The sequence below is a fragment of the Urocitellus parryii genome, chromosome 14 (assembly GCF_045843805.1).
Source record: "Urocitellus parryii isolate mUroPar1 chromosome 14, mUroPar1.hap1, whole genome shotgun sequence".
In the NCBI taxonomy this organism is placed as follows: domain Eukaryota; kingdom Metazoa; phylum Chordata; class Mammalia; order Rodentia; family Sciuridae; genus Urocitellus; species Urocitellus parryii.
The window spans coordinates 7,229,009-7,241,349 of NC_135544.1; the positions used below are offsets into that span (position 1 = coordinate 7,229,009).

General features: G+C 38.5%; 1 protein-coding gene across 10 annotated transcripts in view; it reads left to right on the plus strand.

Moving 5' to 3' along the window:
* The window catches only part of Unc5d (unc-5 netrin receptor D), a 505,260-nt gene that overhangs the window by 459,714 nt on the left and 33,205 nt on the right, over positions 1–12,341 (plus strand). For 9 of the 10 annotated variants that reach the window (XM_077792634.1, XM_077792633.1, XM_077792636.1 and 6 more), the window contains 2 exons: positions 1,396–1,623; positions 9,368–9,517. In XM_077792634.1, the coding sequence (XP_077648760.1) occupies positions 1,396–1,623; positions 9,368–9,517 (378 nt within the window). The remainder of the gene's footprint in view (positions 1–1,395; positions 1,624–9,367; positions 9,518–12,341) is intronic. The other variant, XM_077792642.1, reaches the window with a different exon arrangement.

The window sequence follows — 12,341 nt, forward strand, 5'->3', positions numbered from 1 at the left end:
GGTACACTTATGTACCTACACACTGACCCCCATTCCTTCTTCCCAGGCCATGTCCCTGTCTAAATTGACATTACTCTGTGCAGTTAAGGAGGAACATCAGGGCAGGCAATCTGTGCTCATAAAAGAAACTATTGTATCAGTTGCTTTTTTTTTTTTTATCCTGGGGATTTTAACATAACTAGATTTAAGTATCCAGGAACAAAGTAGATGCTTAATATGTGTTTGGTGAATTAATGAATGCATAGAGGATTATTATTAGTGTCTCTTTCCCTGTGTATGTGAGTACATGTAAAGGGATAAAGTACACATAGAGAACAAAGAGAGAGACAAGAAGAGAGAATGAGGATCCAAAATAGGAGGCTAACAACTAGGGAGACAGTCACAGCAAAGAAAGATTACTGTTGAATTACTATTTTAAGTGAAAGCTCTGATTTATCTGTCTGATAGGGACTCCTTTATGTCCATCTGAAGTCAGTTTGCATGAAAGCAGGTGAATTATCTTGTTGGAGCACAATGACCTGCACCAGCTAGCCCTGGGATCTTGCCTCCCGGGAGCTGCTGCAGGCAAAGAAAGTAAAAGGAAAATGATGTTTCTTTAGGAGAAGAAAATTCCCAGTTGTTGCAATAGATTACATTTACTCTGCCCAACTATGTCTTGAAACTAGTCTATTTTCTTTGTTTCAGAATGCATTCTGCTGTTTATTCAGCCCTAGTACTACAAGGAGGATTTCCTGGGGCCTGCAGTTCATAGAGGGGACATGTTTGGGTCTCCTTCTTTGCTTTATGTTTTGCTTTGCCTGGATTTTCACCATTTAGTTTTTCCTCTCAGTACCTTCCTTACAATCTCTTACATCCAGATGGTGTTATATTTATGCTCTACTACACTAGTCACACATACCTAAGTTCTTATCAGCGAGGATGAAGTATTCTAGTACATCTTATCCAAATCATTTATTTAATGGTCCCTTGTGAATGATTTCGGTGGAATGAAAGAGGATAAAATGTTTGAGAGAAAATAAACATTGCCTTAAGGATATTTAAAGAGGTTTTCAGAAATAGATCTTTGTAAAAAAAATAAATAAGTTTGCTTATCGAGGTTAATGTTCAACATTCTTCTCAACCCGAAATTGAACAATTAACCAGAAATGAGACTTTCAGAGTGATTTTTCTTATTATAACCTATTAAAGTAGAATTACAACATGATAAACGTAACTATTTCTTGAGTTCTTGATGTAAACAGTTATTTTAATAGAAATGCTTAACATCAAGATAATTAAGACAATAAAAATATTATGAAAATTTTTTTTTGTAATTTATTTATTTATGGACTTGTGACATTTAAAATTCTGTCTTATTTCCAAGCTGAAAGTACATATCACATCTTTCCCCAACAGGAAGTGATGTCCGTGGAGGATGAATCCACATCCTGTTACTGCCTTTTAGACCCGTTTGCATGCCATGTGCTCCTTGATAGCTTTGGGACCTACGCCCTCACGGGAGAGCCAATCACAGATTGTGCTGTGAAGCAGCTCAAGGTGGCGGTCTTTGGCTGCATGTCCTGTAACTCCCTGGATTACAACTTAAGAGTTTATTGTGTGGACAATACCCCTTGTGCATTTCAGGTCAGTATTTTTTCTATAATTGATCTGTTGATGTCATAAACATATAAGCGTTCCTGAAGGTCAGTATTGACAGAGGATTTTGTTGTTGATGGTTTGGAAAATGAACCTGCGTCACTGGTATTTACTGGCACACCCATCTTGATGGAAGAGCCAAGTTACTATGTGTCTAAGAATGCAAGAGGGGATGATTTCCCTGGCACTCAAGAAGAGAGCAGGGTTGAATTAACACAGGTAAGCAACATGGCATGCCAAACGATAAAATGCATTAGAAGTGTAGTTATAATTCAGAAAACAGAGATGCAAATGTGAAGAAGAGTTGGAGAAGAGTTTTTGAGAACCTTCTGCAAACCTTCATGGATGAATGATATTTAGGAGCGAAAGACAAAGGGACAGCATATGAGAAAGGGAGGTGGCATGAGACATAGTACATTCATTGAGCAGAGGGCAGTGAGAAAATGGCTGGGATCAACTAAAGGTTGTGTGGTTAAGGAACAACAATTATAAATCATACCTCTCACCAGACAGTCATATCATATCCTAGACACATAGTCTTATTAATTATCAGGGCTACTAGGGCAGAGATGGTTCAAGGTTCCTTTCCATTTTGGGTACTTTTAATCATGTAAGATTCTTCTTAAATTAGTCACTTATGAAGAGGGCAAGCTTATTAATAGCAGCAAGGATAATGCAGAATTGCCTGTAAGTTCTGCTGATACGTAAATAGCCTAGCTCTCCTGACACACCTCATTCCATATCCCTGCTGTTCCAGTGCTGCATCATTAGCTCCGTTATGCAGAGTACTTCCTCAGGAACTAGATTTTAAGACACTGAGGTGGAAAACTCATGTTTACCAATAGAATAGATACAGCAACCTGAACCCTGAACACACACCAGTAAAGGTGACAGTGTCAGCCTGCATTTCCAAACCTTCCCTGACCATCTTGTAGGCAGCACAGCTCATTAAGAAGGGAGTACTTCATCTTTGGCTGCTCACAAAAGGGGCTTCTTTCAAAGATGGGGCATCTCAGTGTATCATACCTCATCTTGTCATTGTGTCACTTTGTATATACTCTTTGTCTGCTTTCCCCACTCAACAAAAAGAGAGTTTCTCTTTTCAAGAGGAAGTATACAATAGGCCTTGAGGAAGCAAAAATAAAGAATAAACATCTAAATAAAAAGGTTCACCTCAGGGTCACTACTTCCACCGAAGTTTTGGGTTCAGTGTACCAATGGCTCTAGTTGGATATGGGTAACTCAAACAGATCTCAAATGCTGAGTAAACTGGAGAAGCCATGGAAGACCATGGAGGACTTCCAATCTCCTGACTTACATAGATAACCCACTGCTGACTGCTGTGACCGTGAGGAGCTGTTCACACAACTGCCTTGGCTGTCCTCCTGTCACCAGCTTGGACTGTCTGTTGAGCGAAGATCTCACTGACAAGGTGTATACCAGCAAGATAGACATTTGCTTAAAGGGGATATCCTCAGTGACTTTCCGATGATCTTGATCTGTTTTCATTCCTATTGACACTAGCAGATTCTACAACAGCACAACTGTTCACAGACCAATATGTACCACAGAAGAAGTCATGAAAAAAAACTCAGAACAAACCTTTCCAAACCACCATTGCCATTCCTGTTGGTAATTTATATTTTTTACTAGTGCCAAGGAAAATGTTATCCTACTTCTGGTTGAAGCCAAATGTCTTCATTCCGTTATTTAGACCTATCTCTTAAAATCAATGAAACTTTAATTCTATTCTAGAGAAATATCTTTTGGTAGAAATACCTTTGGACCCAATTCATTATAATCTGTTCACCCCTAGTAATTCTCTCTCTCTCCTGTTAGGTCTGATAAAGTTGATTTTAAAGTTGCATTTGATTGTACTTGTAAGTGACAGGATGTAGGTGACAGCTGTCATGAGCAGTAAGGCCCTTTAGGGTGCTAAGATACCATCAATCTTGGTTAAATAACTTTTCTGACCCAAAGATAGATTAAAACAGAACTTGAAGCTTTTCTTAATGAAGACTTCTTAGTCTAGGAAACAACCATTTATTGCCTAGCCTTGGTCTCTAGTTTTTTGTTTCTGAAAGTAGGTTGCCTTTTGGACTTTTATCTATGTGAATTAGTTCAGAGCCTTCAGCATAGATTCCTTAATATTCCTTAATATCTTAATATTCCATAATATCTAAAATCATCCAAGTCATATGTTTATGGCTTTGTATGTGGTGTTTATTAGGGGGTGAAATTATATGATTACTAACCTATTAAAACATTTCCGCTTTAAGTAGGCCTCAGCAACTATTCACTTTTTAACCTCCAAAAGACTTTACAGTTAATATTGTCTCCCCTAACTTGGGTGGTAAGAGCTGAAAATATGTTATACAGTGTTGGCACATTTTCTATAACCCCATAGAACCCTTCTTTATCAAAATTAGTATGCAGCTTTTCATGGAGAATGTCTGCAGAAATTGTCCGTCTTGGAACTTGCTTCAACTATCACTACAATGAAATTTTTACCATAATTAGGAAAAAAACACAAGCATGATTGTGACATCTGTGGTATGTGTACCCAACTAGAGCTTTTCTCTTAACCCAGGAAGGAAGGGCATGAGTATATCTTTTATTTCACTTATATCTCACTGGGGAATTATGTTTTATACAAAACTTAAATGCTTACCCTTTCCCTGGAAGACCTTAAAGAGGAAAAACTCCCAGACCTCTCTGTCCTCTCAGAAGTGGCTAGGGGACAGGCAATACAACAGAGCCAGGAAATATTTCATTAGAAAACTTGGTGGCTAAATAGAAACCTTCTCTGTTTTCAGTTTGTGCTCCTTCCCCTGTACCTCCTGCAGAGATACGCTGCTTGCTGCTCATTTGTTCTGGAATAGCCTGTCTGAATTATAGTGGCAGGGTCTTTGAATGACAAAAACAAAATACCTCATCTACCTGGCTGGGACATAATTAATGTCGGTTCAAGTTTTTGGAGATGTGTTCCGATAAAGACATCTAAAACCGTCTCTGTGGAAAATTAAATCAACTCAGATAATGCTACTAAAAAAATAAAAATGCCACCTGCCAAAGGCAGAGAACCGTAAGAAGAGGAAGGCCCAAGGACCTCTTGTCCTCCTATTTTTAATTCTGTGATAGAGCAGCCATGTTGTGTTTGTAGGTCTGACATTGACTCCTTTGACAAATTCAAATCAGAGGTTGCGGATGCATGATATATTTCTGAAGCAGTAGCATTCTAAGACCTGTTTTGTTGTTGTTGTTGTTGTTGTTGTTGTTATGTTTTATTACACCCTGACGTACACATGCAGCTCAAACAAACCTTGACGTAGGGAAAGCAAGGAATTAAGCACTTGCCCTATCTAATCTTAGAAAAAGAAAGGGAAAAACAACTAGCATATTTTTTTCCCCCTCCATCGCTCCCAGCACTCCTATTCAGTACCTCTCGGTACTCATTACTTACTTGGCATTAATGTGGATTTAGAATCTAATTTCAAAGGATTTCCTCCAGATGTAGTTCTGTGTTTATCAATAATGCAACCTTGGGAAATATTGTTCACGTAAAGCATTTAAAGGAAAACACCACAGCCACACAATTTATGTGTGCATGTATGTGTGTGTGCTTGAGTGTGTGTGCTGTGTGTGTTTCAGTTCAAACAGTTTTGTCTCATAAATATGTAAATTCAGCCTGCCTGTTTTAGTATCCCTGAAGCACACCTGAATATTGCTGCCTGTCTCATTAAATCAACGCACAGAGCTCAGTGAGGCACAAAGCACAGGTTTCTCCTGGCCACAGCTTCAAGAACTGGATGGCTTGCAACCCCCAATGCAAAATGAAGAAGCAGAAGGCCTAGAAGAACCACTATCCAGAACCTTTTGTACAAGACACCAGCCTGACCCTGTTTTCTAGTCTCATTAACTCCAATATCAATTAAACAATAGATCCAGAGAGTTAACAGGAAGGCTCTTGGTACAGGTGAGGCAGATAGGGAAAAATCAACTGACTATCAGGCCTCAGTCTTGATGTGAGAGGTACATCCACATGAGTAATTCAGAGCTAACTCAGTAGAGTTATTTGTATCACTGATTCCCAAGCCAGGCATCGGAGTCATCAGGGAACCATTTAGAAATACAGAAGCCTGGGTCCAACCTTCCAGTAGTAGCACATAAACTAAAGGCATGACAGAAAAATTGCTGTTAAGGACAATCTACTTTTTTTTTAATTTATTGAAACTTGAGATTGAACCCAGAGGTGCATTACCACTGAGCTATATCCCCAGCCCTTTTTATTCTTTATTTTGAGACAGGGTCTTGATAAATTGCTGAGGGTCTTGCTAAGTTGATTGAATTTGTGATCTTCCTGTTTCAGTTGAGTCACTGGGATTATAGGCATGCGCCACTGAGCCCGACACAATATATTCCTTTAAAGTTTATACTAAGAAGGTTATTGCTTTAACTCTAAAGCCAATTGTGCTTTTACAAATATATACATAGTGATTAGTCCATTATTGTGCTTTTTTATTTTAACTATTATTTTGTTACAGAATTACTTTAATTGCTTAATATTTTATGCAAGATTACAAAATGCTGTTAATTATATATAGTTGGTTAAATATGTGCAAATTAAACTACTGTATTCTAAAATAACAAAAATAAATTATGTTATGTTTAAACTAGGGACCCTAATGCAGAACTTTTTTAAAAGGTTCTCTTTTCCTCTGTGATAGTTATTAAGTGGACCTTCTATTTTTCAAATATTTCTATTTTCTAAAATCTATTTTCTAAAATCCTCTATTTTTCAAATATCTTCTATTTTTCAAGTATTTATTCTGCATTTCAAGGACTGTTTAGATAATATATATATATATATATATATAACTTAGTTATATATATATAACTGTATGGCAAATATGACTGACTTATGTCATTTTACACATTATATCTTGTACCAATGAAAAATTATCTATGGGATAGAAGTAATAGTAATCTGATTTTTCCATGGCTCTTTAAGAAAATAGCAAGCACAGTAGAAGCAAAAGCAAGGAAATCTAGTAGAAAAGACTAGATTTAAGAAAATAGCAAGCACAGTAGAAGCAAAAGCAAGGAAATCTAGTAGAAAAGACTAGACTGGGATCAAGTCACTCAGTTACAGTTCTTGCTCTGTCATTAACCATGTTACTTAGCTTTCTTGGGGAGGCTCCCACGTTTTCATCGATAAATAAGTACTTAGTGATCTAAGCCTTCATTAAGTTCCTTTCTAATATGGCAATTCTGTGTAGTTTCTAAATGTTAAAATAACCCAGCACTACACTAAGTAATATATGATCTTGAACCACTTCCTAAATCTCCTGATGATTTCGTTTAGGTGAGTTAGAAGGAAAGAATGTGGATATACTTGAGAGAGCATGGTTCAAATGCACTTCAGAAAGGGCAACCCTGTTCTCATACTGTGGCTTTAATAATGGTTTTAAAAAGTATAAAGCTTATTTATATCTGTTTCTAACCTTGCACCAGAATCTCAAAAAAAAAGAAGAAGGTTAATATATTATTATTCTAATTATTTTGCTTGGTGAGTAATAAACTCAGGTAAGCAAAGGAGACCTAAAGAAAACATCCACCTCTCACTTGTAAGATTAGTCTTTTGAGTATTCTTATGTACCTTGAAATCCCAGCAACAGGACTCTAAAATAGAGCACAAAGTCCTAAGGATGACAACAAAAATTCACGATTTGACCCCTGCCCTACATTTTCACCATCTCCAGCCACACACTTTGTCACCCTAACCTTCTGTCTCAGTTCAGTCTACCTACAGAGCCTTTGTTCACACTGTGCTTACTGTCTGCAAGGCTTGCTCCCCCCATTCCAAGCTGCCAATTCCTATTCCGGCTCCGATATCCCTTGCTCTGTTATTATCACCACCTCTATCCCCTTTTTGTCTTCTCCTCCCATCTGGGTGAGGCACCCTCTGTCTGCCTTAACCTTCAGGGTGCACATGTGTTTTCATGCTTAGATACTGTGCTATAATCATAGGCCGACTGCTCCAGCCTCACCAGACTATGACTCCTTGGCGGTAGAGATTATTTCTTTTCTGTACGGCCAGTGCCCAGCCCAAGCATAACTCTGTTGGACACTTATTAAATCTCAAGAGAAGGAATCAGTGACCCATATCTGTAAAAGACCTAATATCTCATCCAAGTAGACGTTTAGAATTAATTCCATCTCTGCCTTATCCTGCCTCTTTCCCTCCACTCTTTACAGCCCCTGTTTAGTCTTTGGCCGCCATGTTTCTGTGCCTAAATCTGGAATCCACAGTGTTACAAATTATCTGTCCAGTATTGTAATTGCTAACCACATGTCCACATTTAAACGAATTAAAATTAAAAATTTAGTGCCATCGCCACCCTAGCCACATTTCAAGTGCTTTAATAACCACAGTGACTGGTGGTTTCCATATTAGACAGTGCAGACAGAGAAGAGTTTTATCATCAGAGAGAATTCACTGGGGGCCTGAGGGTCCAAAGATACAATCTTTCCTCTAGCAAGACCAAGGAGCTAGAGAAAATGACATTGGAACTCAATCATTTCATCCTGAAAAAATACACTAGCAACCTATTAACCATTTGTGTACCTATGAAAAATAAAAATTGAAAATGATTTTACTAATGCCATAATATATATAGACAAGAGATAGATACCCTCTAAATCTGCTTTTATTCATTAATTATTGAAATGTACATTTCACTCTCTATATAAATTTATTTGCCTTGCTTTTACAACCTTCTTTAGAATCTGGGAAGATTATAGGGAATAAAGGATTTCCATTTTTATATTTTTCCTAGCTCTGTAAGGAAACTGTAAGTTAATTAATGGTGATTTTAAAAAAAATTAGGGAAATTGCTTATCTCCAGGCACATTGAAAGCATTACCTCCATGGTGGTTTTAATATTTTCCAAAATACATATTTGTCCTATGATTTCATTTGTCCTGTCACCTCTCCAATACAATTCTAACCAACACAAATTCAGAGCCAATTAAATGTTTGCTCAATAGAATATATGTGGGTTGTGTTTATATTAGGTATAATTATAAAGATTTCTCAGTGAAAGTATTTACCTCAGAAACTTAATTTCCTTTTTCTGAACTAACAGTAACTTGATAAATAACTTATTTTTTTCCTGGCCTTTCTGTATAATAACTTTTACGAATGTTACTACAAATAAACGTGCACCCTGGAACATTTATTTTGAGCCATAAATAAATAAATACCAGATAATGCCTGTGTGAATGGAGAATAATTGAACCAGAGCAGAGAGGGCTATGTCTATGTTTATTGAGACATATGATAATATAGCAGCATAAGTGCAAATACATCTTGATTACGGTCATATCAAAATGAAATTCATACAGTCCTGGAGACACAACAGGATTCCAATTTGCTTGGGGCCCAGGGGTTGTCTTTCCGTTTTATCCAAAAGCACAGGGTGTTTAAAAGCCTGTGCATCACAGGTGACAAAGAATAATTGTCTATCGCTGACCAAATCCTTTTTGCTCCAGAGCTTTTAGTCCTTTACCTTGAACTTGGTTGGGCGTGGAGATATAAAAGAAGTGTTGATGACACTGTGTGTTCAACCCTGGGAGACACATGATAGTGAGCAACCACTCCCATAGAAGAAAGTGCATAAAAAGTCAGATGCTTCATTGTCATTTCTCTTTCCTTTTTCCTTTCCTATAGGAAGTGGTTTCAGATGAAAGGCATCAAGGTGGACAGCTACTGGAAGAACCAAAGTTGCTGCACTTCAAAGGGAATACCTTCAGTCTTCAGATCTCTGTCCTTGACATCCCTCCATTCCTCTGGAGAATTAAACCATTCACTGCATGCCAGGTATCGACAAAATGGGCTGCTCATAGAAACAGCTTTGCTGTAACTAGCAAGGGTGTCTCAAACTCTGGTGATGGTCTTCTTGCTATTCCTCCTCCTTTAAAGTATAGATTTCATCTCATGACTGTCACAGAGATGTAGCAGTTTGCGCTACACACAAGGAATGAAACACATTGTCATAAATTCACAGGTTTCTAACAGGTGGGAAAAGAGGTGCATACTTGTCAGGTCATGTGACATTTCTCCTCTCCTGTTTGAATTGTGCTCAGTATTAGGTCGGAGGTGGCAATTTAACAACTTAAAAGCGAGGTTTGTGTGTTGGCTTGTTTTTATGAAAATCAATCACTATGAGAGCTTGCTTTAATCATATTTAGCAATGAATAAAGTACATGTCAGTGGCAGACATTTTCAGGATGATCATGATGAGTAACAGAGCTGTGGCACCTGAGAACAAGAGATGCTGTCGTAGACAGGTGCTCACTGTCCAGTGAATTGGTTTAAGATAATAAGAAATTCCAAGTGGAAAACCAAAGGCAGGATAATACCTCTATAGAGTCCTTTTAATTTATATACCATTGTCCATGTCTCTTAATAGTGGGCTGTTTTATTTTCTTTTAGCATCATGGGATGACTCAGTCTCCCTGAATCATTTGTAGGGAGATTGAATCCCAGGCTTAGCATGAAAGCATCTCTTAACAACTCGTGATCCTGCCACGGTAATCTAAGAAAGTTCCCAGGGATAGTATTGCCATTGGAAACAGCTGCCTAGTTCATCACAGTTTAAACCAGAGCCCTCTGTGCTTCAAGGGACAGGACATTTCCAGGACCTAGAAAAGCTTCTGGTGGCTTCACATGATGTGTAGACCTCGGTGGGGTTTTGTTTGAACTTTTCCACCCTTGCAATATTCATTGTTTAAAAAATGATAGAGGCGTACAGCTTGGGAGAATGAGTCAAGCCAACTCACCCAGAGAACTGCACTACACTGGTTAGAAAAAAATTAAACCAACCTCCAACCCGTCTGACTTCTGAAATTTAGAAATTTCAGATACGACAAAGCTATGTTTTTCTATTAACTTTTTGAGCTTCCCATTCCTTGGGAACTGCTCCCTCCCCGTACAGATTTATTGTATCCAAAGTAAAATCAACACCTCTCACGGCTGTAAACAATTTAGGGGGATCACAGGGGAGTTGGCACATTCAGCAGATTTCCTACCTAGACAGGTTTTCTGTGCATAATTGTCTTCTTTATGACATGTCAGACTGGGGTGTCTTCGATTTCCAGTAAGCAGTGTTCAAGGTTTCTAGTCTAAATTGAACTTCAGAGTATTGTTAAAACAAGTCCTCACAGTCATGCAGATTCCTCCATATTAATCTTTATAGGTTATGAGGGCCTCATTTCACTGGATCTAATACGAGTGACTCAGTCCAAAGTAACTATTAAGTTTAACGCTTGAAGATAAAAAATCAGATGAAAGAACCATTACCTTGCAGCAGCTCTTAAACAATAATTCCAGCACGAGGAACACCAAAAGAGAGCCCCAGGCAGAAGAGACTTAGGGAATGAGGTGGCTTCTGACCTCAGAGGATGTAGCGGAGGCCAGACAAAGCCAAGGGGCATTGGTTCTCAAGGAAACCCAGCAGGCTTTGCTGCTGGGACGGGTTTGCTTGCATGGAGGCTGTGAACATGTACAAATATTTGCTTTTTGTAATTGAGCAAAATTTGAAAGAATCTTGGAAGGCTGAGAAACAATTTGATTTTCTCTGCATCAGGAGAATTACCTCTGAGGTTTCATTTTCACTTCATTTTTCTTACCCAAAATGGCTTTCTGCTCTGGCCCTCCTTTCTCATCAGCACCTAACCCACTGATTTCCTTGCATGTCATCACTGAAATCCCTCAGCTTATGGGCATGTGTATTGCACTTGGCTTAATGGTCAAACTATGTTTGCCCCGGGCATAGATGTCAGCACTTTGGGAGCAGGGCTTGTGTTCAGCTGCTGGAGCCTCTTGTAGAACATCATGCATGCTGACAAAACTGGCATGGATAACAGAGTGGATTTTCATTAGGACATAGTGGTCAGGAACTATCATTATATATCTGAACTTGCAATTTTGATTATATATTTGAACTTGCAAATTGCAAATTCAGAACTGTATTCTTGGGATCCCAGAGAGAGGCTATGATGATAGAAAATCACACTTTTTCTGACATTTATGTTTAGGTCTGTCCCTCAACAGGTAAATATTCCTGCCATTCATCCAACTGAATGCATAGAAAACCTCTGGTACCATTCTGGTCTTCTTTCCGTTTCTCTAACTTTGAATCATGAATCTAGGAATTGACATACAGCAATTGATATCCAAACCCCTCTCTTCCAAGATACTTTCCTGATTTTTTCTGGGAAAGCACAGACCTGGGAAACACCCAATGCAGAGCAGGTTTGTCTATGAGAAACCAGCAAACTGGCTGACAAATGATTTTTAGAATAATGTAGGTTCAGACTGTGTCTCGAGCTATGTTATGAGGGTCTATCTGTCAAAAGGTAATGTAAATGAAAATCTCGTTGGCTTAGGTTCTGGAGGATACAAATTATGGAATTTCATGCCACAACCTCTTGCTTATGAAGCCGGATATTGGGGGTAAAGGGAAAGGAAGGCCCCTGTGCGTTCTTCAGAGACCTGGGCAGTAGCACACACTGACTTTTAATCAGAGAAAAACAGGCCCACGGTGCTAGTCCCCCCAAATAATTTATTAGCCCCCATATTCCCCTCAGACTTTGGGACCCTGCCACAATGAGAGATATGCTGTTGCCCACCTACCCCTTTC